At 45.5% G+C, this 25,215-nt stretch overlaps 1 protein-coding gene across 1 annotated transcript; it reads right to left on the reverse strand.

The window, feature by feature from the left end:
* Positions 1–225: 225 nt before the first annotated feature.
* Positions 226–24,794, reverse strand: FANCI (FA complementation group I; the record flags this gene model as incomplete). The annotated part of the gene is made up of 37 exons (XM_082488653.1): positions 226–291; positions 1,108–1,233; positions 1,794–1,889; positions 2,976–3,062; positions 3,792–3,851; positions 3,932–3,988; positions 4,604–4,788; positions 5,075–5,162; positions 5,291–5,359; positions 5,493–5,620; positions 6,223–6,274; positions 7,022–7,138; positions 7,607–7,683; positions 8,091–8,254; positions 9,561–9,740; positions 10,292–10,456; positions 10,857–10,978; positions 11,072–11,251; positions 12,073–12,174; positions 13,406–13,474; positions 14,580–14,702; positions 15,088–15,202; positions 16,142–16,212; positions 16,855–16,985; positions 18,112–18,199; positions 18,811–18,991; positions 19,804–19,940; positions 20,415–20,507; positions 20,739–20,871; positions 21,049–21,134; positions 22,050–22,173; positions 22,655–22,696; positions 23,137–23,194; positions 23,273–23,429; positions 23,814–23,944; positions 24,516–24,588; positions 24,711–24,794. The coding sequence occupies 37 exons, from the start codon at positions 24,792–24,794 to the stop codon at positions 226–228; spliced, it is 4,017 nt and encodes a 1,338-aa protein (XP_082344779.1).
* Positions 24,795–25,215: the final 421 nt, after the last annotated feature.

Genomic DNA, 25,215 nt, shown 5'->3' on the forward strand with positions numbered 1-25,215 from the left:
AATAGCAGAGGCACTTCCAAGAGCAGCAGCCAGCTGTAAAACCTGAAACAGTGGCCTGAATTGCCACTCGCACGCCCATAAACACAAAGGAAGAAGTCCTAAGTATTTGGCAAGAGAAACAAAAAAACATCGTCTCCATACACACAGTTCTCCGAGACCAGAGGCGAGTCTGCCACAGAACAGGCACTGTGGGAGGAGGCAGCAGCAGCAGCAGCAACCCCAGCTTTATTTTTTTCTCCGTCTCTTCTTTTTGGGTTCCTGGTTCTCATCTGTCTGCTCTGTGGTGCTGCTCTGGAGAGGGAAGGAGAGAGTAGCAGTACAGAGCGTGATTATTTTTGTGTGATTAGGCTAAGGAATGTTTACCTAAAGCAAGAAACCAGATGTGCAGAACAGGATTTAGCTCCTTTTTGTCCCTAACAAAATGACCTGAATAGGGGACTCCTCTCACCCACTGAGACTTCCCCAACCGATCCCCTCAATTTGTGCTGGAATTTAGACCACAGGTTATGAATGGCACAGGACAGGGACTGTTTGTGCTGGGTTTTGGTTTGTTGAAACACTCAGGAAAATAGGGACAGAAGCACCAATAAAAACCTGGACAATCAGCAAAGTACATTGTTTATTTTTTTTTTTATCCAGCACAGGTTGTGCTACCTTCACCAGCACTATCTAGTAGAAGATGGGTCTGAGGAGAATGATGCCTTGCAGAGTTTGCCCTACCAGCTGTTTATCTACAAAAGTTAACCAGGCTGCAAAGCCACTTTGTATCATGCTGCAAAGGTCTGAGCCTGCCCAGTCAGTAGGTCCTCAAAGGTAATGCTGGTAGAACTCTCTGCATGCTGAGGCAAACAATGAGGCCTTAAGAGCAGTCGTACTTCCCTAATACCAGAGATAGAGATGACTGGTGCACAGACATAAAGGTCACTCAAGGCAGAGGGCTGGAGCGTAGGGGACATGGGCCAGGCCAACTGTTTACTGCCTCAGCTTAGTATTGAAGTGAGAGCCAACCCAGGGAAGTCAAACTGTCCTAATTTCACATAGACCTGAACAGGTCACAAAGACAGCTGGCCTCAAGAGAGGGGTAACAGCAGGTAACTGAGTTCTGACCTGGTCGTTGTCTGGCTCGTTTTCAGCATCCTCTGTGTTATGCTCCTGCAGTGCACTGTCTAGCATGGATGCGTTGATGCGGAAGTCCCGGGAGGTGCTTAGCTTCATATATTGCATCAAGTTCACCTGCAGCAACCAAGGTGAAACCGGGGGAGAGAACATTATGCCATTAGCATCTTAGTTTTGTTTTCTACCCTGTCTCATCCTTTGCACAGCACTGGGACCGAGTCCATCACAGTAATAATGCAGGATTGAAGCAAAAGGTCCATGCAATCCAGCGGTGCGTTTATGTTTTAATAAGAGCCAAGTGGTTACCAGTTATTCTCACTCTCGTGTAGTATTTCATCCTGGTACACTTCTCTCCAGCTTGTGAAACAGACTTGGGGGGAGTGGGGTGAGGAAACCTGGCATTAGGTGTGTGAATATCTGCTCAACCAGAAGCCCCACACAGTGTTATGTCAGAGGCAGTACTGCCATTGGCACCTGCTGGTACCAGTGTGACAGCAATACAGTAGTGTTGGGCCAGGAGCTTGGGCAAAGGCTGAAAGAGCAGCATCGTCCTTACACCTTCCTAATTGGAGTAGTAGAGGAGATTTTAAAAGGTGGGACTGCAAAAGCCCTCCACCACATCACGATACCACTGTTCCACTGAATCCAGGTCCCAGAAGAGCTCTGCTTTGCATTACCTTTGATTTCTTGGAGAGATGGATGAGGAACTTCTCATATTGCTCTATTGCAAAAATCAGATTTGGGATTGGCTTGGTCTCCCGAAGCACCTTAGCCTGAAATGCAGAAAGGAGGGTGAAAGGTCAGATTTGGAAGTGAACAGCCTGAAGACACCCTTGTACTGTCATCGTTAACAGACACGCTTGCTACAGCACTCGTGTAGCACCCATATTTATATCAGCAGCTTAGACTCCCCCAAAAGACACTGATGCTGTAGCATGACTCCAGTTAAGTGTCTTCAGTAGCCTTGCTCCATACCAGTCCTGCCCCAGCAAGGATTGCCAGTTTGTTACTGGGTTTAAATTGACTCCTGTGATGGTTCTGCAGCAAGGCTCTCCCTGTGTATTGTTTTGTACTCTGCCTGTAATCCACAGCCCTGATACACCTCACAGCCACTGCAGCAAAACTTGCTCTGCTCCAGCTACACAAGGCATCACAAACACGCACCTCCCGGGCAATGGGCACATCACTGTTTCACCACGTCTTTGCGCTGTTTATTTACCACTGGTGATGTTTGTTCCCCATGGTGAGAGTAGTAAGAGGACATGCAGCATTTCAGCCCCTTTCCAAACGCTCAGGGAACAGCTAGGAAGATCATGCTTGTGGCTTTTAAAACCTTAATGTCACAGGAATGTCTGGGACAACTGATGAGACCGAGGAAATGCTGACTGGGAGCACAAAGGACATAAAGGACCAGGAACCTGCCAGCCTGCTCACTTGCTCCCAGGCAAATCATCCAGTCATTCTCAACTGCTTTACTTTAGTGGAATCCACTATTTTATCTTTAAATGTACTGATAAAATTAAGAAACACTTAAACAGAGTGCAGTATTGGTTCGAATAAATTAGCCTGTTTCTGAAATTTCATAGCTTACCCCAAATGATAAAGTATCAGACAAAGCCTATCCAGGCTTTACCTTTGGTTTCATATCTGTGAGCTTTTAGGCTGCATTTAGTGAAGGGTTTTTTTTGGATTTTGTTTTTTTAAACTTCTCTGAAGTCAAGGTAGGAGAAATTAGGTTTTTACTTAAAGGCCTAAATGACAATTTGTCATTGACGAAGCCAACAGGTAACACAAACCTTGAGGTACGATCCCAAGTTCAAATGCAGCCCATGTCCTAATAGAGAGTGAGTCAGTCTTACCATGACTGTGGAGATTGCAGCAGCTTCATCCTCTTTCTTCTTCTTTTTCCTCTCTTCTGCAAAGCTTAAGCTCTCACTGTGGATGTTCTGAAGGAGGATGCCAAAAGATGCAGCGTTAGAGGGTAATTAGAGAAGAAAGGCAAGCCAAGTAAGGCCAGAGAAGTCTTTGCTCTGGCCAGCTAACAGCATTACCAGCTAGACAACAGACAGGTAGTGTTACAAGAAGGATGGAATGTTGGTAATCTCAAAGAAGGAGGAAAAAAGCCCTAATTTCATAATTTAAACATTAATAAATACATATCTGTGTGAAGTCCCCAGGAGTGGTAGCTCTGTGCACCACTACACTTCCCCAATATGCCACGTCCGTTCCACAATTCCTCACTCAAGCACTCAGTTCCTCTCCAAACAGCTAAATCCCATCTTTGGCACTGTGGTCTTTGGCACCCACATTACTTTACGCTGTGATGACTGCAGCGTTATCGACCTTTATTTGCCATTGTGGTTACCAGCAGTATTAATCTCATAAAGAAAAAAAAACCAAAACAAAACCAACATGAACAGAGAGGGGAAAATAAAAGCTAAAAACCAGCTTCCCAAACGCTCTTCCTTCCCTGCTCAAGCAGAAATCAACATGCTTGGTCCCAATAGTGCTGAAATGTCTTATATTATTTGACATAGTAAAGCTTGAAATATAAGAAACTCAAATCATGCCAAAAAGATTAATAATCCCCAAAGATGCCTGTGCATTGCAGCTGCTACACCACACAGCATCAGAGAAACTAACGGTGATTTTACCGCAGTTAATTTAGGCCTTACCTGTACATAGGTAATGAACGAGTAACACTGTGGGGTCAAATGGGAACCCGAGAGCTTCACCTGCAAAGCAGCAGAGAGGTTGGTGTTACTCCCAACTCAAGGCAATGAGCCATTTCCTCCTGCAATTCACTCACACTCACCAGCTTTTCTAGCCTTCCTGGAATCATACTCGAGGTGCTGCGGCAAGCTTGGATATACTGCAAGGAAAACAGAGTTTTTTCTAGGTATGCTGTTTCCAGGCAGGGCTCAAAGCAACTCGTCCCACAGCACAGTGGGGAGGGCAGGATTTGCAAGAACTATCCTCCCCAGTGGCTTGCTATATCCCAGACGCCATGTCTGCATTCCAGAGCTATGAGGGAGCTAAGGGAATTCACCACCTTGTCTCAAACTAGCTCCACTGGCCTGTTTTCATGGCCCAGTTCCCTCAGGTCCAATCCGTCAAGCCTTAGACAGGAATGAGTAGCAAGGGCAGGATTGCTGAGGACTGTGAGAACATCACTAGCATCCTTCACTGTGGCACACAGCTGTGTACAGAGAAACCTACAAGATATACTGGAAAGAGATACTCCAAGCCACGTGCAGCCAAATTCAGCTGGAGAGAAGCTTTCCTTTATCTCCACTGGTACAACTATCACTGCTGCAAAAAGGTCACGAAACTGAGGGCATGAAAGCCAACAGAATAAGGACTGCAAGAGATCAACAGCCCAGTCCTGAGCATAGCTGCTGCCAGGGGTCACTGTGAGCTTGCTGTAGCAGATGGGGAAAAAGTTTTTAGATCCCAGCCAGCCCACTGTCAGCAGAGCAGCACTCACATGTTTGACAAGGGAGGTGAGAATTGCGTATGTCTTGCTGAGGCTTCTCAGCAGCGTGTCCACACAGCTCCCTGCAGGGAGTGCTGTCTGTACCAGCTCATGATAAACTGTCAGTAGAGTTCCCAGCTGCAGAATTACACCTTTCTCCAGAGCCTGGGTTTCATTTGATGCCTGAGAAGAGTCTTCTAGAAGAAAAAGATGAATACCTGGTAAATGTGTGTCTAACGATCCAATTATGCAGGTAGGAGGTACATATGCATAAAGCAGCAGTGTGGCACAGGATAAACAATCACTGGAGGGATTTTGTGTCAACGCTTTCAATCTTACATTGTTCATGTTGAACCAGCTCAAGGGAGAGTTTAACCTGCCCTCAGATGATGCTACTTCAAAATCCCCAAATATCTTTTTGCTCTTTATCTTCATGTGTTTTTGACAAAGGTGCAACAGTAAGAAATGGATCACTTTTATTACCTGATGTGTCTGATCCCAGACTGGTGAGTTTCTTGATAAGCCAATCAACCTCTTCAAGGACCTTATCCGCCTGACCCAGAACCAGCAGCTAAGACCAAAACACCAATAACAAAACAGGTTCTTGGAGGAGTTTGGCACAACAGGAATCTACAAGCCACTTGCAGCAGAGCAGCCCTGGACACTACAGCTTGTTGCATACACGCTATTTTGACTCACACAGACAGTAGGGGCTGCAGTCTTGGCATTCACTATAGCGAAATGGGACCGACTCTCCACTTCTATGTCCTGGTCAGAGGAGAGAAAACAAATTCTGGTGAGTAAAACTTTAGCTGCTGTCACATAGTTTGTGCCAGAGATGCAGTCAGTTCTGTTCTGACAGCACTAAGTGATGAAGAGTTAGGCTGCTTCGGTATCATACCTGATCTATGTCTCCCAGGCAAGCATGGATGTCTTGTGCGAGTTCACGCAGCAGACTGACAGGACTCTTGTACAGAACATGGAGACTGAAGAGCAGAGACAGCAAACCCTTGCAGCAAGCGATATCCTCTGTGGGGAAGGGAAAAGAAAACAACACATTACCAGGTGCAGAGCTCCCCTAGCTATTTAGGAATATCAGACATCCAGTGAGGAAAAGTCTCAGATTCAGTATGGATTTAACCGTCTTCATTCCCAGAAATGATATACAGTAGGTGAAAAACCCATCAAAATACCAAAGTTACAAAAGCAGAGTTTACAACATTGGACATCACATATGATACTGCAAGGAGAAGTATGGCACACTGAAGCCCTCAGCTCATAGAAAAATTGATGACCAGAAGCACTGAGGAAGCACAATACAAACTCTGGCAAGAGTAATATCTTTCCAGAGTATAAATCCAGATTTGAGCAACAGATGTGCTAAATAACAAGGGAGAAAAGTCAAGTAAGTGGCTTCTCTTTCTTCATCAATGCTAATATTTATAGAGATGGAGTTTCTTCCCTAATACTTGTGCTAATAATTGCAATGTCATGGTAATTTGCTACAGAATAGGACCTGACTATATCTGTAACAAAGAGGTAAAAACAGAACTGACAACAGCGAAGCATCTAAGGGTCTTATATCAGACCTGATGCGTCACATCTAAACATGCTCCCCAAAGCTTACTTACCGAGAGCATTTTCTTTGCAAATTTTGACTGTCCAAGTCAGGAATTGAAGGAACTGCATAAGGGGAGAAAAAGATATTATGGCTTTGAAACAGAATTCAAAGCACAAATTTTATTATTAAATAAAAAAAACTAAACAACCAAACCTCAAACTAGCCAGCAAAGGGAGATCAGCAGTGTCCCCTTCTGGCAGAAAGGCACCCAGCCATGCTCTGTGAAGTTCCACAAGGGACACTTAACCTACTAATAAGTGAAAAGCTGAGATCCAGGACAGGGGAATGGCTATACATTCCCTTGCACAGAGTAACAGCTCAATTTAATTTAAGGTAAACAATGACTCCAGACTTCTGGCACACTTTTATTGCAGTCCCTAGCTTGTAAAATTGGGGCGCTTTAGAAAATGCCTCCTTGCACAGAAGGAATTAGACAGCCAGTTTGGACTGGTCACAAGTCTACTGGCCTTTTTTGACTCTATTCCCACGTGGAAGCCATACCACAACTAGGCTCTGTTAGGAGTCCCTGCTCAGGCCAACGAGTCATTCAGACTCCAGGTGCTCAAAGGCAGGATCAGAATGTGCAGGAGAGAGGTGGGAAGGCAACTTGTTCTTAACTCATTGCAGGCATGAGACAGGAGAATGCTTGACAATGTAACAAAACTGTCACTTTGACATGATGCCGTCTGCAGGAGAAGGCAGAACACACACACGTCAGAGCCCTCAGATGTCAACCTAATTTGATAATCTTCTTCCCACACCTATGGCTACGCCACCCATCCCTGCCACCCCTGAAGGTTGTGAAGTACCTGCTGAGAGGCTGGATTCAGGAGTTTGGACAAAGTGGAAAGAACTATGATGAGTGACTGCGTTTCCTTGGAGTTGAAGTCATCTTCAGCACTGCTGAACTGGTTCACCAGGGACCTCTGACCATGGGAAGGAAAGACAGAGTCCCTGAGCGTGTGTGCTTGTTGCAGGGCCATTTTAAGAAGAAAATAACCAGAAGCTGCAGCAGATAAAGGCATCAGCAACAAGGATAATGACAAAGAATACAAAAAGAGGACTCTTCTAAAGAGCAAGTGCTGGTTTTTGTTATGAGTGCTTATACAGAGGCCTGCATATGATTCAGTGTGACTTTTATAATACTCAGGTAAGTTTATGCTGCACTGAAGGACTTTATAGCTCTGTAAATACATGTGCACTTCAATCCAGCTCTGCACAGCACCCCGAAGAAGCTTTCCTTAGGGATTAGAAACTTTTCTGAACTGCCAGTGAATCAGTGCCACCGTTGCTATCACCTACTCAATCCTATGGTCAAGCAACAGAGAGCTAGCAGCATTTTCTGCCAGAATTACCAGTACTTTGGAGCACTTGCAGCACACAGTGGTACTTACCTGAAACTGTCGGATCTGGAAGGCAGCTTTCTCCGTGACATTAATATCCGTTTCTTCTGCGTCACCATCAGTAATATCTGGCAGAGACAGAGAGGTGGAGAAAAAAGCTAAATGCCAAGAGCAGAATACAGGATTTATTTCCAAAAGTGGGAAAGACTGCAACTGCTCACAGCTAGAGGAGGAATACAGACTGCAAAACTGTGGTGAGCACAAAAATGTGTTAAAGGCAAATTTCAAATAGATGAATGCTATATCAGACCCCAACTATCCTCTACTGACAGACTGAGAGCTCTATAAAAACAGGTAAAGATATCTCTGGATCTTGCCTCTGGCATGAGAATCAGTGGTACTAAGCCCACCTTGTTACTTAGAGACAATGACCAGACCCCTCTCTCTACTTATCGATAAAGGGCACTGGGTCCCTAACTGCCCTCACTGGAACACAAAGGCTGGAAATCAGAGTGAAATTGTACAATATGCCTACCCAGGGCTTGTAGAAACTGGGGTATCCTGGCGGCGTACAGCTGCTGCACCGTGTTGAAGATCCGCAGCAAACCTTCCAAGCACAGAAGCGAAATGCTTTTGCCCTTCTTCTTCCCTGACTCTTCAACAACAGTGGGAATTGAAGTGTACCTCCAAAGCAGAACCCTAGGTGATGGGAGAGGAGTTAACATCACATGCTCCAGTAAAGCTGGCTGCACAGCACAAGAATTAGAACAGGGCTAATCATAGATTCTGCTCCTAGGATTGTATTTTTAATACATGTAAATTGGAAGGTCTTTTTCCTATAGGAAAGTGGAGGTAGAAGAGATCCATTTTTAAGAAGATTTTCTTTCGATGTCAGCAGAACAGCTACTGCATTCTTCCTGCACAGCTAAGTAATTTAATTCTTTCCAGGTGCCAAGGGACCGTCCAATCCCATTTCAAGTCCATCTTTACACACTCATTTCTTCCATCTGGCTTTCCTTCTACTACCCAAACACTGACCAGGTGTCAAATCTGTCAGTGACAAAAAGAGCTTTTCTCTTGGCAGTTTGAATCTGTGAAACGTCAGATATGTCCATAGGGCTCTATATAAATAAAGGCAGGCGAAGCAAAGTGAAAAGCTTTGGAGAAAGCAAAATTGTTTGGCCCAAAGGAGACTTTTCTATTTGTAGGCAAACGTCTTTTTCCTGCTGCCCTAAGCCCACTTCTTTCCTTTTTTGTTCCCTCTACTTTCTTCTCATTAGTTCTGTTGCCTGCACAGATGATCTTATTCTACTTCAATGTCCAATCACACAAAACATGTAGCTCACATGTAGTCCTAATGACTGCACCAAAAATAGCCTCCATTGTTTGGGCTGAGACACAAACCAGGCATTATTCCTGGCAGGGTAATTTGCATTTTGTGCTCTCTGCTGATTGGGATCTGAAAAGACCCCATGCAGATATGACCCAGATCCCAAAAGACATTTAGATGCTTAACATTCTGGTATTTCCAAAGGATTAGATGCATGAATGTCTTCAAGCATCTTGCAAAAGTCCTAAACAAATGTTTTCTAAAGCTTGTGTCCCTCTTACATCTGTTTTATATGGTAGCAAGGAGTGAATTTTAACTTTATTGCATCCCAGAAGCCCCAGGAATCCAGCCTGTAACCATCCTACCTCCTCTGTGACAATGAGTGATGAGCTAAAAGTCAGAAAGAGGCTGAAAATGAGAATTTGATGGCGTTTGGTTCTTCCAGGCCAAGTACCATTATTAGAGCTGTATCACTCACTCTGGCACAGAAACTGTAGTGCCTCCACTTGATTTCTCAGGAGCAAAGAAAGGCAGTGATCTCAACCCAGGAATAATAACTGGATGAAACAGTTATAGACTGCATTATTCTTTCAAAAACCTACCTGAGAATCAAAAATCACCAAAATGCATTGCTGCTTTTTAGGTCTGATATTTTCACATGTCACAGTGACTCACCGCGTGATTTTGCAGAGGTTCTGAAACATCTTCTCAGGATTTTGTCCGTCTGGCCCATCAGTTTGTCCTGTCTCCTCCAGCTGCTGCACCTTCTGCAGAGCTACACTGACAGCATAGCGCAGGAACTCTGTGCTGGAGCGCAGAACTGCTAGGCTTTCCTCATGGCTTTGGGCATTGTCCCTGAAGAATCAAGAGCACTGTCAGAGAATTGAGCATGCACTGAAAAAGCACAGGGATGGCCTACAAGATTCAAAATCTAAATATGCATTTACAAATAAAATCACTAGCTGAATTCAAGAAAAGACCCTCTGTTTTGGTAGCTTGTAGGGAATACTCGGAGGATAGAGTTCCACCAGCTTTTCCAAATATGCTAACAGACATGGTTTGAGTTCATGTCTGGCTCTGTTCCATAGAGGACTCGAGTTCAAACACTGGAGTTTGTTGTCTGGGGAATGGCCCAGGACTGGAAAAGCAGAGACTCTCCGAGGTCTTATAAGTCATAAGCAAGGTCCAGGAAAGCTGGTTCGTCAATACCGGGAGTTGCACAGCTATGGTTCCTGCCTGGAACTATGATGCTCTCCAGACAACAAGTGCTGTTACCATGCATGCTTTGTAGAGAAATGAAAATGCCTGTACTGTGTATGCAGTGCACAAGACAGCCAGCATGCAGACACCACGAAAGCAGCTTGTGAACAGGCCTTAAAGCTTCTCCAGATATGACAGCTTCTCACCTGAACAGAGCTGTAAGCAGAGTAGATACAAAACCCATGGAAAGGAAGCTCCGTGCAGTTTTGTTGCCCAAGGTAGATTTGTTCTTTCCAGCTTTCTCCTTCAGGATTTCAGAGAGCTTGTTGTAACATGTAAACAAGCCTAGGACATCCTCAAACTTGTTCTTACTGCAATACAGTAGTAGAAAAGCATTAACGGAAAAAATCCAGTCTTATAGTTTCCCATTTGAAGCTTCAGTTGCCAAATTACACAATGACACTTTCTAGATGATAAAACCATGACATATGACATCTCCCTGCCTCCCTTACAGTGTATACCTCATCCATTCCTCCTTGACCTTCTCTTCTACAAAATGTCACATCCTATCTCCCACAACACACGGCATTCAAAAGGAAGACACTCCTCAAGGTTCTGTGAATGTCTGTGCTACAAGGCACTCACACTCAGAAAACATAATTCCAATTCTGTGTTCGCATTGTTATCCTGTGCTTGCAATGAGGCTGTACTCCGCAGAGCTAGGCACAGTATAGCACAGCTAGCGCTGGAGGGTAAGATCTGATGTTTTACCTGAAATTCCCTATGTTGAAATTGTACTCAATCAGGACCTCGCAGATTCCCATCACCTGAATGGCATAGATGTTATTCTTTACACCGACACCAGAAGACAGAGAAAAATCAGCCGATTTATCCTAAGAGGTAAAGGAAACAAGTGAAAAGTTTTTCAAAACCTGACGAGAACTCAGTGTCTCCTTCCACTGAGTCAAACTGAAAAGCTGATTTACCAGTTCAAAGTCTTCCAACTCGCTCTTGATCATTCGTCGTGTGACAGATTCTAGCATCTCTTCAAAGTTTTGCTCAAATCCCACGTCCTCCTCCTCATCGTCATCTTCAGCTCCTTGGCATAGACGCACAGTGCTCTTATACCAGGCGAGACAGTGTTGGATACAGCAGAGCAGATGGGCCTGAAGGAAGCAGCCACACAGTCACACTCAGCCTTCTAGTTGGAGATCACTGGCAGAAGTGGACACAGGCCAGACTATTATAGTTGGATGCAAAGAGCCATAAGCTGCCTTTGGAGGTTCACGTGAGTCTCAAGAATACGCTTCATTCCCAGAATGAGGGGATCTGTAATCCTACACACAGCTACCCAGTTCTAGCTTCAGACAATGTTATTTGCCTGAGCTTGCCAATACGGGATGTAAAGACTTAACTCGCACTGCTCCCTCAACCCAGTTCCCTCAGCTGCTGAAGGAGATGGAAAGGGAATTTCCAAAAGGACTCTCACTCCAACTGAAGTATCTGCTTCCTGCCTGGGTATGCTACTGCAGCGCAGCACGGAAGCTTCCTGAGGGGAAAATAAAGTGATGAATTTGAGTTGGTTTCTTCTGAAATCCAATGAATCGTTGAGGTCTCATCTCCAACAATATCAAAGGAGCAAAACCAAAGGGAAGATTTCTCCCCCTCCTACACACACAGACTGAACAACTATTTTACGCAGAATTAAGTTGGAGGGAAAAAACCCCGGGTGAGCTCAATAGAGGATAACAGAACTATGCTGTTCCTAGAGCCTTTTTCACACAGGTTCCCCAAACCACTTTTCTAACGGAGCTCTAATAGATAGCCTGAGGCAGGGGTGAGATGCCCAGCTCTATTGTCATTAAAAGGATTGCTCAAGGCTAGAAGAGGCTGAAGAAACACAAGGTATTCAGCTCATGTAGCAGCACAACTAAAATGCTATGGAACAGAAGAGCTTGCAGCTGCGGCCAGCCAGTATAGCTCTTACCAGTGGTTCTTGCAGAAAGACTTGATCTCCTTGAGCCATAATACATCCCTCAAGTTTCAGTGGAGGCAGGAGGTCGGGCTGGGGCAAGTAATATTGCTTTATCTGTCACAGAAAACAAGAAATAAAAATAACCAGTTACTTGGTAACTGAGCCTCTTAGGTTGTTTGAAAACAGAACGATAATCTTTGTACTCCATTCTACAGAGCGAAAACTGCCACTATAATAATGGGACTGTACATGTACGTGAGCCATGTCATCTGCTCTATTAGTAATTTAAATCCCCTCTTGAGTTGCTTATGTACCTCTCAGCCAGGACACGTCACTGCCCTAAAACAAGTTCATCTGACCACTTAGTGTTGTGCTGCTTCAACATGCTACATCACTTACACTTCACCTGCAGTGCTACCCATCCCTTAAACAGCGAGGAAAAGTAACTGCTTCTGCTGCCCGTCACTCGTACTGAACATTTGGCCCTGTTATGGCATCCAGCTTCCTGGCCTAAGGGTGCAGACAGTTATGGAGGCTACTCTTGGCACTAAAACAAATCCATGAGACACCACACTTGCACCAATTCCTGGCCACAGGAAGCAAATATGCTCAGAGTACTGATACAAGATCAGGGAATAGGGAAAGTTATATATATAATGATGCTATAAAATTTTATAAATTTACACCAAGTTCCCATTAAGTGCCCTCTGCTACCCAAAAGCTGCCTTGGCTCTGTTCATGTTTCTTTCTCAGACCCTATGCTATCATGGGAAAGCTGGAATTAGTCAGCATGAACTCTATGGATGATTAAAGGGAAGAAAATTACTTGTCTCATAGAAAGCACAGCCTGTCCAATGGATTGAGGAAATGTGATTGTCTTGTTGCCATGAGCAACACTGCTGGGGGATGAGTTAATGCTCCCAGATCCTACATGGACTTGGGTATTCTCCCGATGGGAGGACAGCAATAATAATTACTGTCAGCACACATCCTTGGGGAAGTATGGGAGGGTAACTGCTGTGCAGTTCTAAGCAACAGGGATTGCACAAAGCACTTCTCTGGGCTCACACTTCTCACAGCATCTCAGAACTGAAGGGTTGGAAAGGGCTCCAAGAGACCCTTTCTCTTCCACCCTGTGACAGGATATGAACCAGTCTCCAGACGTTTACCTAGTCTGCTCTCTCAACATAGCAGGGATTTGAACACCTCCTCAGAGAAGCACCGCAACACTTAGACATGCTTCCAGTGTAAGGGGGAACTATTTTCCCAATATTTAGCCTGAATTGCTTGCTATACCAGTTGCAGTGCAGAATTCTTAGAGCCACGCCACAGAGCAGTACTTTACCTGGGACAAGAGCGTTTCCATTATAGAGCTGGCCAGCTGGGAGTTCCTGCGAAGGACATCATAAAAACCCTGAAGACAGGAAGGAAGGACAAGTTGGCTTACACAACAAAGAAAATGAACCACATGCATAACAAGTTGGTGTCATACGGCAGCAATGACTCTTTGGCACCACAAGGAACCATGAGGAAGTAACAATGTGGTCAGTGTAAAACCCCATACCTGGCAAAGCAAAGGCACCACAGAAATAAGGTGTGAATCAGAAAGAGTACGAATTTCCTCACAGGGGCCCTCTCACAAGCTGCATCTCCCTAGCAGCAGTGGCATCAAGCCCAGAGTGACTTTCACTGCTATTTAACACTAGCATGAGATCCAACTTCAAACTGTGAAATCCTGCTTCAAAAGCAAAACAAGCCAGTGGGGAAACTGTAGGAGGCAAAAAATGCTTCAGACTGAGGAAACTCAGTGGATGGATGAAGCAAGCACAAGTCTTGTAGCAACAGTGATGAACACCCTCAAAAGTTGTAGCTCACCAAATATCAGTCCAACCAAGTCAAGAAGGAAACAAAATCTCTCTGATCTGAACAGTTTTTTTTTTCCCTCAAGGTGGTACCCCATGGTTACCTCAGGAGTTAAGATACGCACCCAAAAATGCCTCTTTATATTAGGCCATTTGTCACAAGAAATCTAAGGGACAGACAAGCCTTTATAGGAACTTGCAAAAGGAAGAGGAGAAAAGATAGATCCCTGATGCAGTCTCTAAGGAAGTTTCCCCATAGTGTCCAGTCAGGGTTTTCTTTGGAGCTCATCATTAACTCCGAGCGACTCTGCATCTATCCAGCTCCTCCTCACTGGGCATCAAACATGCTTCCCATTTCCTAGGCCACATCACAAGCAGAAAGACTTTGACACATTTTTCCTCTTAAGCAATGCCCGAGATGAGGAAGATACATCAATGTGTCTTTGGGCTTATAATGGTCCAAAATAAAAAGAAGCAGAAGGATTGGGGGGGGAAAAAAAAAGAAGTAGTCCTTGGTACATGTGCCATGAAGAACACAACCGAGATGGTATGTGTTTTCCACAATAATGTGATCATTATTTACCTGGGCCTACAGTAGAACCAGATGACAGAAGAGCTAGTGACTGTTTAAAACGAGACTGAAGAAACCGTGTTTACCTCATATAACATGAGTCGAACATCTGCTTGCTGGCTCAAACATCGCCTCAGGCTGCCCAGGATTTCAAGGCAGAAGGCCTCATTAGCTGCAGAATTATAGCAGGCATGAACATCTGCCTGGACCTGAGAGGGAATATTAGTCATGTTATATTGGTTACAATTCTCAAATATCATAACACAGAAGCAAGGTGATAAGGGGCCTGGCCCCTAAACAATCACTGAAATAGTCCTTAGTGTACTGCCAGGCTCTTTATCATTGTCATGGAGCAGTGGAATGCTCCCCAGAATACTGGTGCTGTAAGAGAGAATGACGCTAAGAAGCAACGTCCCTTGGCCAGCTTCTCTTTGCACATTGTGTTTCCCAAAGCTTTCCTTCCAGGACTAATCCTTACTGAAGTTATATTTCCATTTTGGGGAAACACTCCACTCTTGAGTTGTTTCAAACAGTGCATATTAGGCATGAGACTGTCTCATATGTCCACACCAGGGACTGCAGAACAGCACTTACCTGAGTGGCACCAATGGCCTGGCTGCACTGGGAAGAGGACAAGCTGCCCAGAACCTTAAAATTTCTTAACAGAAGCAAAAAGCCAGCAACCGCAGCTTTACGAGCATCGACCTGCCTGTGAGTCAGTCAGGGGAGAAAAGAGAAGCATAAGGAAAAACGGAACCAAGAAGTTCAGAAGTAAATACATGATCAACTCAGCAACAAAAAAGGGTCCACAAACAGAGCAACTGGGCCCAGTGGAATTGTTTTCCCCAAGAGGGCAGCACAGTCCCAAGCAGTGAAGAGCTTGGCAGTTTGCTGGGAACTCCTTTGCTCTACACTCTCACAACATTCAATTTCCTTCTGTCATCGCAATGCTCACACTGAGGGAGAGCCCCAGGCCAAGACCCAAGCATTAAACGTCCCCTGAAAACTGGAATGGGAGAGTCTCACAGAGCTCTTCTCAGAGTTGGAAAATTCCACACAAAAAGCTGGTGTTTTGATTTGCTCACCAAAACCCTGGGTCTTTCTCAAGATTGAGTCTCTTACCTTGAATAATAATCCTAAATTATGAATTCTGTATTCATAACCAGGCAGCCACTGCCCAATAAAATCCAGTCTATGATCACAGCATTATGAAGACAGCAGGATGGTTAGCTCAAAGCATTACCAAGACAACAAGCCTGCTTCTCTACCACCTTGTAAGGGATTAGAAGGAAGGTGGCATCTCAGCATTCTGATCAGTGTTTCCTTCCAGACTCTCTCTAGCATCTGGATGTACTCAGCTGTGTAGACACATGTTGGAATCGATTTTAATTTTGCCTACTTATTTGGAGTTCCCAACAGCTTTCTGAATTTCCGAAGCCCATTAATCTCGGGATTGGGTTTTGCATCTCAGTGGGTAGAGCTGTGACTGTATTACAGTCCTAGGCTAAAGGAGCAGGAGATGTCACCACCTAGTTGTGGGAAGAACATAGTAAGAATACACTTAGCCAAAACCAACAAAAAATACTTCTGCTCCAAAAACATGAATGAGTTGTAGAAATCTTTTCAAAGAATCCTCTTCCCAGCTTACCTGGAAAAGATGGCTTTTTGGAGAACAAGTATCAGGGAGTCCCTCACCGACATGCTGACTTTGAGGAGAGGCTGAAAAGGAAGATATACTTTGGAGAGAAAAGCACTATGGCATGCCAAGCCCTTGGGGCATATGAGCTCATCTTCCTTAGGCCCATCTGGCTCTGCATTTCCAATACTGTCATCAGTACAGTAGGAGAACCAAAACATTTTAAAACAATACAAAATTAATCCCAGAGAGCTGTAGCAGTGAAACAACTTAGCAGGTTAGCGAGGACACAGTGTAAAGGTTTGGGAAAAGAACTGTTATCCCCAGATCGGATGAAGCAGGCAAAAGCTTAACGCCAGGGCCAGGCAAAGAGAAACACTGACACAGACCTTGGAAGGAGAAAAATCAACCTGACAGCTACAGCTGTTCAGCTAAACACTGTATACTTAGTTTTCTACACTGTGCAGCATCTGGGCATCTTCCAGATGAGAGGTCACCACAGAGCAGTTTTGGTACCACGCCAGACCGCGCCATATGCTTTTTCCTAGAGGGCACATGCAAATCCATGCTTGAAGAGTAGTTCCATGCTACACTGAACAATCTACAGCAGAGTATGAAGGTTTATTTTACGAGGAGGGTTATTAGATCATGCATATAATTGTGGCCTAAAGGTGTCACTAGAACTAAACTAGCAAGGATATTCATGGAGAAATGCACAGCTTTACCTGTACCGCCCGGAGGAGCCCTTGCACAGTGTCGATGGGCAGAAAGGACAAGTTATCAAAGGTCTCTGTGACTTTGGAGGATGAAGTTTGAAGCACAAGAGGAGCAGACACAACAATATTGGACAGCAAGTCTGAAAAATAAAAAGGACAAAGAGCAGATGCTGCCAAGGCACCAGAAAAGTCTGAGCAAAAGATGTCTACAGAGCTAAAAGTTACAGAATAATCACAGCCCTTCCATTGCATGGAGAGGTCATGATAGGATGACCATCGAAAATCTGAGCTCTGCTGTGGGCCCAAAGTGTAAAATGCTGACAACCCGGCTGAAGGGCCTCACCCCACCAGAGGGCACTGAGGTATAAGAGAGGAAGCTGAAGCATAGGCATCTCAGCAGCCCCGCGACTCCCAAGCGCCTGCCCAAGGACGAATTACTGACTGACAGATACCAACTTTCTGTGCGTCACCTGTTCCATGGCAACTGCCTGTGAATGTATTTTTCACCTGTGATGAATACAAGGTAATCTGATGCAGCTGACAACTCAGTAAGAGGAGAAGAAACAACCGATTTTCTTGGCTTCAGGTCACTTCAGCAGGAACTTCCAAAAGCCAACTGTATCCTGGGCTACATCAAAAGAAGCGTGGCCAGCGGGGCGAGGGAGGTGATTCTGCCCCTCTGCTCTGGTGAGACCCCATCTGGAGTCCTGCATCCAGCTCTGGAGCCTTCAGCACAGCAAAGACATGGACCTGTTGAAGCAGGTCCAAAGGAGGGCCACAAAAAGCAATCAGAGGGATGGACCACCTCTCCTATGAGGACAGGCTGAGAAAGTTGGGGTTGTTCAGCCTGGAGAAGTCTCCAGGGACACTTTATCGTGGCCTCTCAGAGGGCCTACAGGAAAGATGGGGACAAACTTTTTAGCAGGGGCTGTTGTGATAGGACAAGGGATAATGGTTTTAAAGGAAAAGAGGGAAGATTGAGACTAGCTATAAGGAAGAAATATTTTACAATGAGGGTGGTGAAACACAGGCATAGGTTGCCAAGAGGTGGCAGATGTGCCATCCCTGGAAACATTCAGGGTCAGGTTGGACAGGGCTCTGAGCAACCTGATCTCATTGAAGACATCCCTGCTCATTGCAGGGGGGTTGGACTAGATGACCTTTAAAGGTCCCTTCCAAACTATTCTATGATTCTATAACTTGTTCTGAGAAGCTATGTTCTGAGTGTCCACAGAGCAGGACACATTTCTCTCTCTTTCCTGTTACCTATGAAGTGGCTGACAGGAGACGCTGCTTTTGTGAGGACTCTGTTCAGGACCTGCTCAAGAATATCACTTCTGATGGGCTCATGAACCTGAAATGAGAAAGAACAATAAATAGAAATCAAAACCTACAAAAAAGTAAGACATTCTGTACCTCACAACACAGGCATTGCACAGTACAAAGCAAATCCAGATCTGACAGGTAAACTGAGGCTGGTTGCCAGAAGTCCCCTTTCAGCTAAATTCACAGATTGATTCAGATTTCATCCCAGGCCAGTCAGAACCAGCACATCAGAGAGGCATACACAGTACACTTGGAACATAATGGGTCAAATTGTCTGTGGGATGCAAATTTACCACTTCAGTGGAGATGTTGGTTTTAATCCCACCTCTGACAGATTTTCTTTATACTTCTGAATTTCTCTACCTTCTCTGCAGTTTCTTGGAAACTGTAATAGGGATTACACAAGTATCATGGTAGCTGGAACAGATTAGGATTAGGTGTTTACGAGGATGGCCTCTTCCAGCTGGACGGGGCAAATAGGAGACTAAATCTAGTATTGTTTGTAAAACACTCATGATGGATACAGCTGGCAAGGTTTTGATACCATTTACCAAGAGAGAATAAGAACTGAGGTCCCTCCACCTCTTCTCCCCCCCCTCCCCCCTCCAAAAAAAACCCCTCTCCAAAACATACAACTACCTTAAACGTTTCCAGCAGGATACTCGCTCCCAGTCTGCAAGCCTGCTGGGCTGGCATTTTTGAAAGGCCATAACTGGTATCAGCAACTTTTCCTCCAAAGGGCTTTCTTGGTTCATATGATTCCATTAGGCTGAAGCCAAGATCTACCAGGCCCTGAGTAACGTGGTCCCAGCCAAACGCACTGAATAAGACATTAAACAGACCAGGAAAGAAACAACTTAGTCACATAAAATGTTTAGATTAGAGCAGTCTAAAGTAAAATCTTCTGCAGTCATTCCAGGGTTCAAAGCAGCAGTGAGACACGTTCAGTCACTCCAGAGAAGACGACATCCCTCACAGCCCCATGACTGTCTTTAGGCTGAGGGACAGGTGCTCAGCACAACATGTCTTGCAGTCCTGATTCTCCAACCATCAGACTTCCTTTCTAGCCCAAAGGTTTCCTTGCTATGGGGAATGATGTACACTCAGGTCTAAATCGAGCATGACAGTAGGCTACAGCCGGGATGCACAAATATCCCACTAATCCTGAGATCTTCAAGTCAGAGAGGAAGACAGAAGAGGAATGCTTCACATCAAACTAAAGGACAACTGGTGACAGATCACAGAGGTATCCCACAGGATGTTTAAAGGACTAACCATATGGGGAAAGAAAACAGTGAACCTATCACTCATCCCTTGATCAGAACACAAACTACAGCCAGCAGCATGATGCATACCATCAGCTGCTTTACCAGTAAGAAACAGATAGGGTCCTGATCAGTTTAGTCCTTCATACCACCAGATGCCAAGAGGATGCAGATTAATACAGCTGCATTCTTTGTTTTTTAGAAAAATCACCAATATAAAACTGGGATAAAAAACTTTGGATTTTGACACTGTTCCCTGCCAGCACCTGGTCAGCAGTATTTAGCACACCAGAGCACTCTAGCGAGGCTGAAACTCTCCCCCTCCCAAAGCCCATTGACTGTTCTGCAGCACATGGCAAGAACTCACCTGTTTTTCACCACTTCCAGTATTACAGCAGTTACATCATATTGTTGAGGAAACAAATCCTGCAGAAACTTGGAGGCCTGAAGGAACTGCAGGTCCTTGCAGCTTCTTGTGATTGATGTTTTCAAGAAATCAAATATCTGGAACATAAAATCATTGAGTGTGAGGAAACGATCTTTGAAGTGGGACCTGTATAGTCTTGGGTATGTTCCAGTTAGAGCACCAGCCAGGGCACAAGTTCCAGTACAGCCTGCCAAAAATCTTAACTGACTTCTTTCTCAGGACAAATACACCGACCTCATTAAGTGCCTCAAGGAGGGTAACTTGCTGCCAGCTGCTCTTCAGGTGGCCACCACACAGCCAAAACATTAGAAAACATCTTCTCATCCTACAATACCAACCCACAGGAATCACAACTCTGGAAAATTCTGATATTGCTCTGGGGTCTTTTATAAAGTTCAGTAAACTACAGCATATCAGTGATCTAACTGCCTCCCCATGAGCATCCTGAAACCATTTTAAGCCTAATTCTGATGGGACTATGACCTAACTGCGCTTCCTTTCCTTTACAAGAAAAAACATGGAAGTTTTCTGCAAGCTTATCACCCACATACCTGCTCTTGCAGTCTGTGTTTTACTGCAACCGATAGCAAAAGAGCCACACTGAAGGGACACAGGGCTCTAGCAGGGTCCTTCTGTTGCTCAGTCTAGAAAATGGCAAGCAACAGTCAGAAAGCTTGTTATCTTCAACTGCAGCGTCCCGAGAGTTCGGGGAAGCTATCAGACACATGTCTCATCAAACATACCATAGAACTTGTTAAAGTGAACATGACTGTGATCATAAAAATTATTAAATCCCTTCTACAGGTAACCAATTAAGTTTTAAAAACCCTGCTTCAACATCTTCGAGAACAGTGTCTGATCTGTCTTTGTTGTACCTTTAGATGTCTCATTAGTTCCTCGCCTAGGTCCTGATCCAGGTTGATAACAGAAACAATATGGAGAATAACGGTGCCTTCCACATGGCGGAGTTGGTCTAGGGGCATTGTGGCTACCTCAAGGTCCACTGATCTGTAAGTTTTATCAGAAAAAAACAAGGCATCCAAAGCCATAAATCATTTCTCATGTATCAAGGAAGATGTACTTGTAGAAGGTTTAACAATTCAAATTCAAGGAGCCCTGGGCAGGACCAGGGTGACTACAAATAGCCAGGTAGTAAAGAAAGGGGATGACAGAGAAAGAACTTACTGTGGACCCCTCTGTTCTTCCTTTTGTATCTTATCCAACTGATTGAAAAAACTGATGATTCCTTCTAAAACAGTCTTCTTACTGCCCTGCAAGGTAGGATATTACATTAAGCCGCTGCACGGCCTGCAGTATCCCAGAGAACAACACTTTATTCCCACACCAATTACAAATGTCATGGCATCCTTCATAAATCACTAAGGTGTGGGGGGAGGGCTCCTGTGCAGCTCATTTCCAGATGAAGCGATTCTGGTTTAGTTTGCATATTTCTTTTGATTGCACTTATTGAAGAGTTGGAAGAAGCTGAAGCTCTCAGATGTTGTTTTGTTTTGTTTTATTTTTTTTTTTATTAGAAAGGATCCTTTATGTTATAGCTAATTGGTAAGGCTTTCAAACTCCTAACCTTAAATCTAACAATACATTGTGGCCAGTGGACCCAAACGACCTCCTATAACACATGTATAACTTGTCTTTGACTAGCTCATTTTGGCATTGACTTGGTCTCAAATGAAGCAAGCGAAAGAGCCAGATCACCCTGTCAAAGGGCAGAAATGTCATTGACGGCCTCTGCTTGCAGGAAAAGCACAAGAGATGAGACATTTCCCGTACAAGTTAGACTACAACCCAGAAGACAGTCATAGTGCATGAGCTATTATTATAGCATGCAGACCACAAAGAGTGAGCAAAACCACATTTAAGAACACTATAAAAAACAATCCTCTCTGCTGTCTGCTAGCTCTGTGCTCATCTCTTATTTCCCAAATGTTTCCTTCTTTCCCCACAAGGAAGATCAAGATCGTATCTTTCTCTGAGCAGTCAGTTTCCTCAGGTTAGAGGGAGTTAGAGAAAAGAAAAACTACCAATATCCTGTTGCATCCTGCTCCCCTCTGCACAGTTTGGGAACAATCAGAATCCCTGCCAAAATCCAGCCTATAGCTCAGTGTGTACATATTTTTTTCTCATGATATATAGTTAGGGGAAGGCCAGCTCCTGTGAGCTCTTACCTTTGCAGAAAGCAGCAGCAGCTGATAGACCAGAGGTGGTATTTCCTGCAGGTCTAATTTGGAGAACATCCTAAGGACCTTTTCCACCACAAACTGCAGCTCCTCTCCCGATAGTGGAATATCCCTGTTGAATCAAAGATGCAGCCAAATCATTTTCACTTCAGAATCCCACAGCAGATTCAACCCATGACTAGACAAAGGCTCCTAATGTACAGACAGGTAGCGACTACTCCCAAAGTCCTCACCAGAGCAGTTGCCACAGATCCCTCAATACCCTTCCACTGTCCCTGTATATTCTTCAACCTTTGGTGCCCAGATGTCCTTCACATTGTGCTTGTTCATTAACGTATCATTAATTTGCCAAGGCTCACTCACACATGGAATAAAAACCATGATGCCATGCCCACTCTTTGGGGCATGCCTGCCCAGCTGTGTTTTGTATCCAAATGGATCTGATGTGGATGTTCATCAACTCAGTCATCCATGAGGCTGTGCCTGGTATGGTCACACCTCCTATTCGTACTTGCCCCCAACTGCGTGTGAAACAGGGGACGGACATGACGACAGCACAAGAAAGCGTTGGTGTTGAAGGGAAAAAGAATTACCTGAACATGTTGGCAAGATGTATTACACTCCGAGGATCCCACCTGGTAAATCAAAAATATGTCAGAAAATTGAGAGGAAGCAGAATTAACGCTTATCCCTTCCCTCCTCGTACACAGTTATTCAATGTCACCATTTCCCTGTTATGTTCTGATATTAAGATTAGAAGACAGATTTCCACCAGAATTCATCACTGCCACCCTGACCACCCAGACTTATAGTGGTTCTGAACTGTCCCAGCCCCCACAATAACAAATACAAAGAAAGGAATAAACCCAAGCACTTCCTGAGACCAGTTTGTGCAACACTATGGGAACAGGGTGTTCCCTTGCCTTCCCTGCCAGAGAAGACACCATCACAGAGGGCACAGATTCAAAGATAGTAGAACAGGACATAGATGGTGACCTCCAGCTCATTATGATGTCTTTTTCAAGGCACAACATGAAGCACACATGTAACTAAGAGCTGGCAGAGATGTACGTACTTGCTGGAGCAGAGGGTATTTATCAACTGTTTCTTAAACTCTTCACCATTCAGTTCACCTGAAAAAGTAAGTCTTTTAGCAGCCAATTCCAGAGGAAAGGAGGACAGGTTGAGGGGAAGGAACTGAGAGGGGTTACCTTTCCCATAAGCCAGGCTCTCCTTCGAACTGGTCAGTGCAGTGAGAACAGTGGAAAACAACTCCAAGGATTTCCCGTTAGACAGGCTGCCGCCTTTAATAACATCAACAAACAGGGTGGCAAGCTCAGCCAATGCATGGCCTGGCAGCTGGCGAGCCTGGGAGAAGATACAACATGAAAGAGCCTGAGGGTGCACAGAATTCCACATGTATGTCCAAACCGTCACCAAAACCCAGCAAATGACAAGATTTCTTACAGTTAAATGCTCCCCTGAAAGAGGAATTCAGCCCCAAGATCTCTATTTTGTACTGTCCTTTATAGAACAGAGCAGTAAATCGAGCTGATGGAATTATAGGTTTGAAGTTTTGAGTCTAAGTCTAAATATCCAAAGATAATCACATTTACACACACAGCAAATTCCAACACCCGCTTAGTCCAGGACAGACCTGTGGAAAGGACACAACTCATTGTTCTCAGTGGGCTAGTGAAGTATCTCAACCCACATACGAAACGATACCCAGTAGACCCCAGGAGCTTCTACCTCCAGCATCAGCAGTCCTATGATTTCAGACACCTTGCCCAAATGCAGGTCCCCTGACTCCACTAGTGGGATGCAGTGCTTGTAAACCTGAAGCCTCCTAAGAACACCGCTTTGCTGGGAACAGGGAGAGCCTATAACGAGGAAAACAAAGAATGGAAAAGAAGTTACACAAGTAGCAACACGTTGCTAAACAACAGGCAATTAGCGGGGCTTAACTGTCACCTGACTGCAACTCCCCATTTTATCTATCTGACAAAACAGATAAAAAACCAGAGCACAGGAAACAAGAATCTCCCAGATAAAGCAGCCGAAGCACTCAACCCTGTTATCACGCTCTGTGCTTCGCTCAACCTGCTGCCAGAGATCAGGAAGTGTCAAAATGCTGAGAACCAGCTTGGCAATTAAGCCAAACTGGCCAGCTCAGTTCTACTCCGAGGCACCTAAAGGCTCCCCAAACCAAAGCTGACTTACAGCAGGTTCATTAAAAATATATTAGTCCAGTTTCCTATTTCGCTGTATTTTGGATGTCATGTTTCCTTGTGACAACCCTGACGGGCTGGTTTTTACCAAAAGTGACAGTTTCTTGTGCTGCTGACCACCCACTTCACGCAGCCAGGCTGTAACCCACCGGCTCACGGTCCCATCACGGTCACTGTCCCCCTCCTCGCCCACCCCACAAAGCGCAGCTCACGGATCACCCACCTTTGAAGATCCCTCTTAGCAAAGCCGCCGTCTCCCTCCCCTTCAGGGCCTGCCTTGTCACCATATCGCCCAGCTGCAAAGAGAAGGGGACGCTGTGGGCTGCGCTGCACTTCACCCGAGGAGAAGCCGCCTTCAACCGCCTGAGACAGGCCCTGGCAGCGCACCCCACCTCCCCCCCGCCGGGCCCCCGCGCACCTCGCCCTCCCCCAGGCTCTGCAGGGCCTCCTGGAGCCGCTCGGGGCCCTCCTCGGCCGCCAGCGCCAGGATGCGCTGAGCCATGGAGCCGGGGAAGCGCCCAGCCCGGTCGGGCCTCCGCTCCGCCGCCCCGAAATTCCCGCCCGGAAGTGCCCGCCCGTCACCCGGGCAACAGCTCCCGCCCCCCAGCGCTCGCTTCCCTTCCCGGCCACCCGCTGCTCCCGCCTCCCCCGCCTGCCCGAGAGTCCGCGGGTTCGAGTCCCGCGGGGTGCAGGGCAGCGTAGGATGCGCACACGTGGGGTGCACACATATAGGGTGCGGGGCAGCGTGGGGTGCAGGACAGCATGGGATGCACACACATGGTGTGCACACACACGGGGTGCAGGGCAGGGTGGGGTGCAGGGCAATGTGGGATGCAGGGCAGCGTGCGGTGCCTACAGGTGGGGTGCACACATGGGGAGTGCAGGGCGGCGTGAGATGCTGGGCAGTGTGGGGTGCACACACG

This window comes from Vanellus vanellus, assembly GCF_965231255.1.
Source record: "Vanellus vanellus genome assembly, chromosome: 11".
Taxonomy (NCBI): Eukaryota; Metazoa; Chordata; class Aves; order Charadriiformes; family Charadriidae; genus Vanellus; species Vanellus vanellus.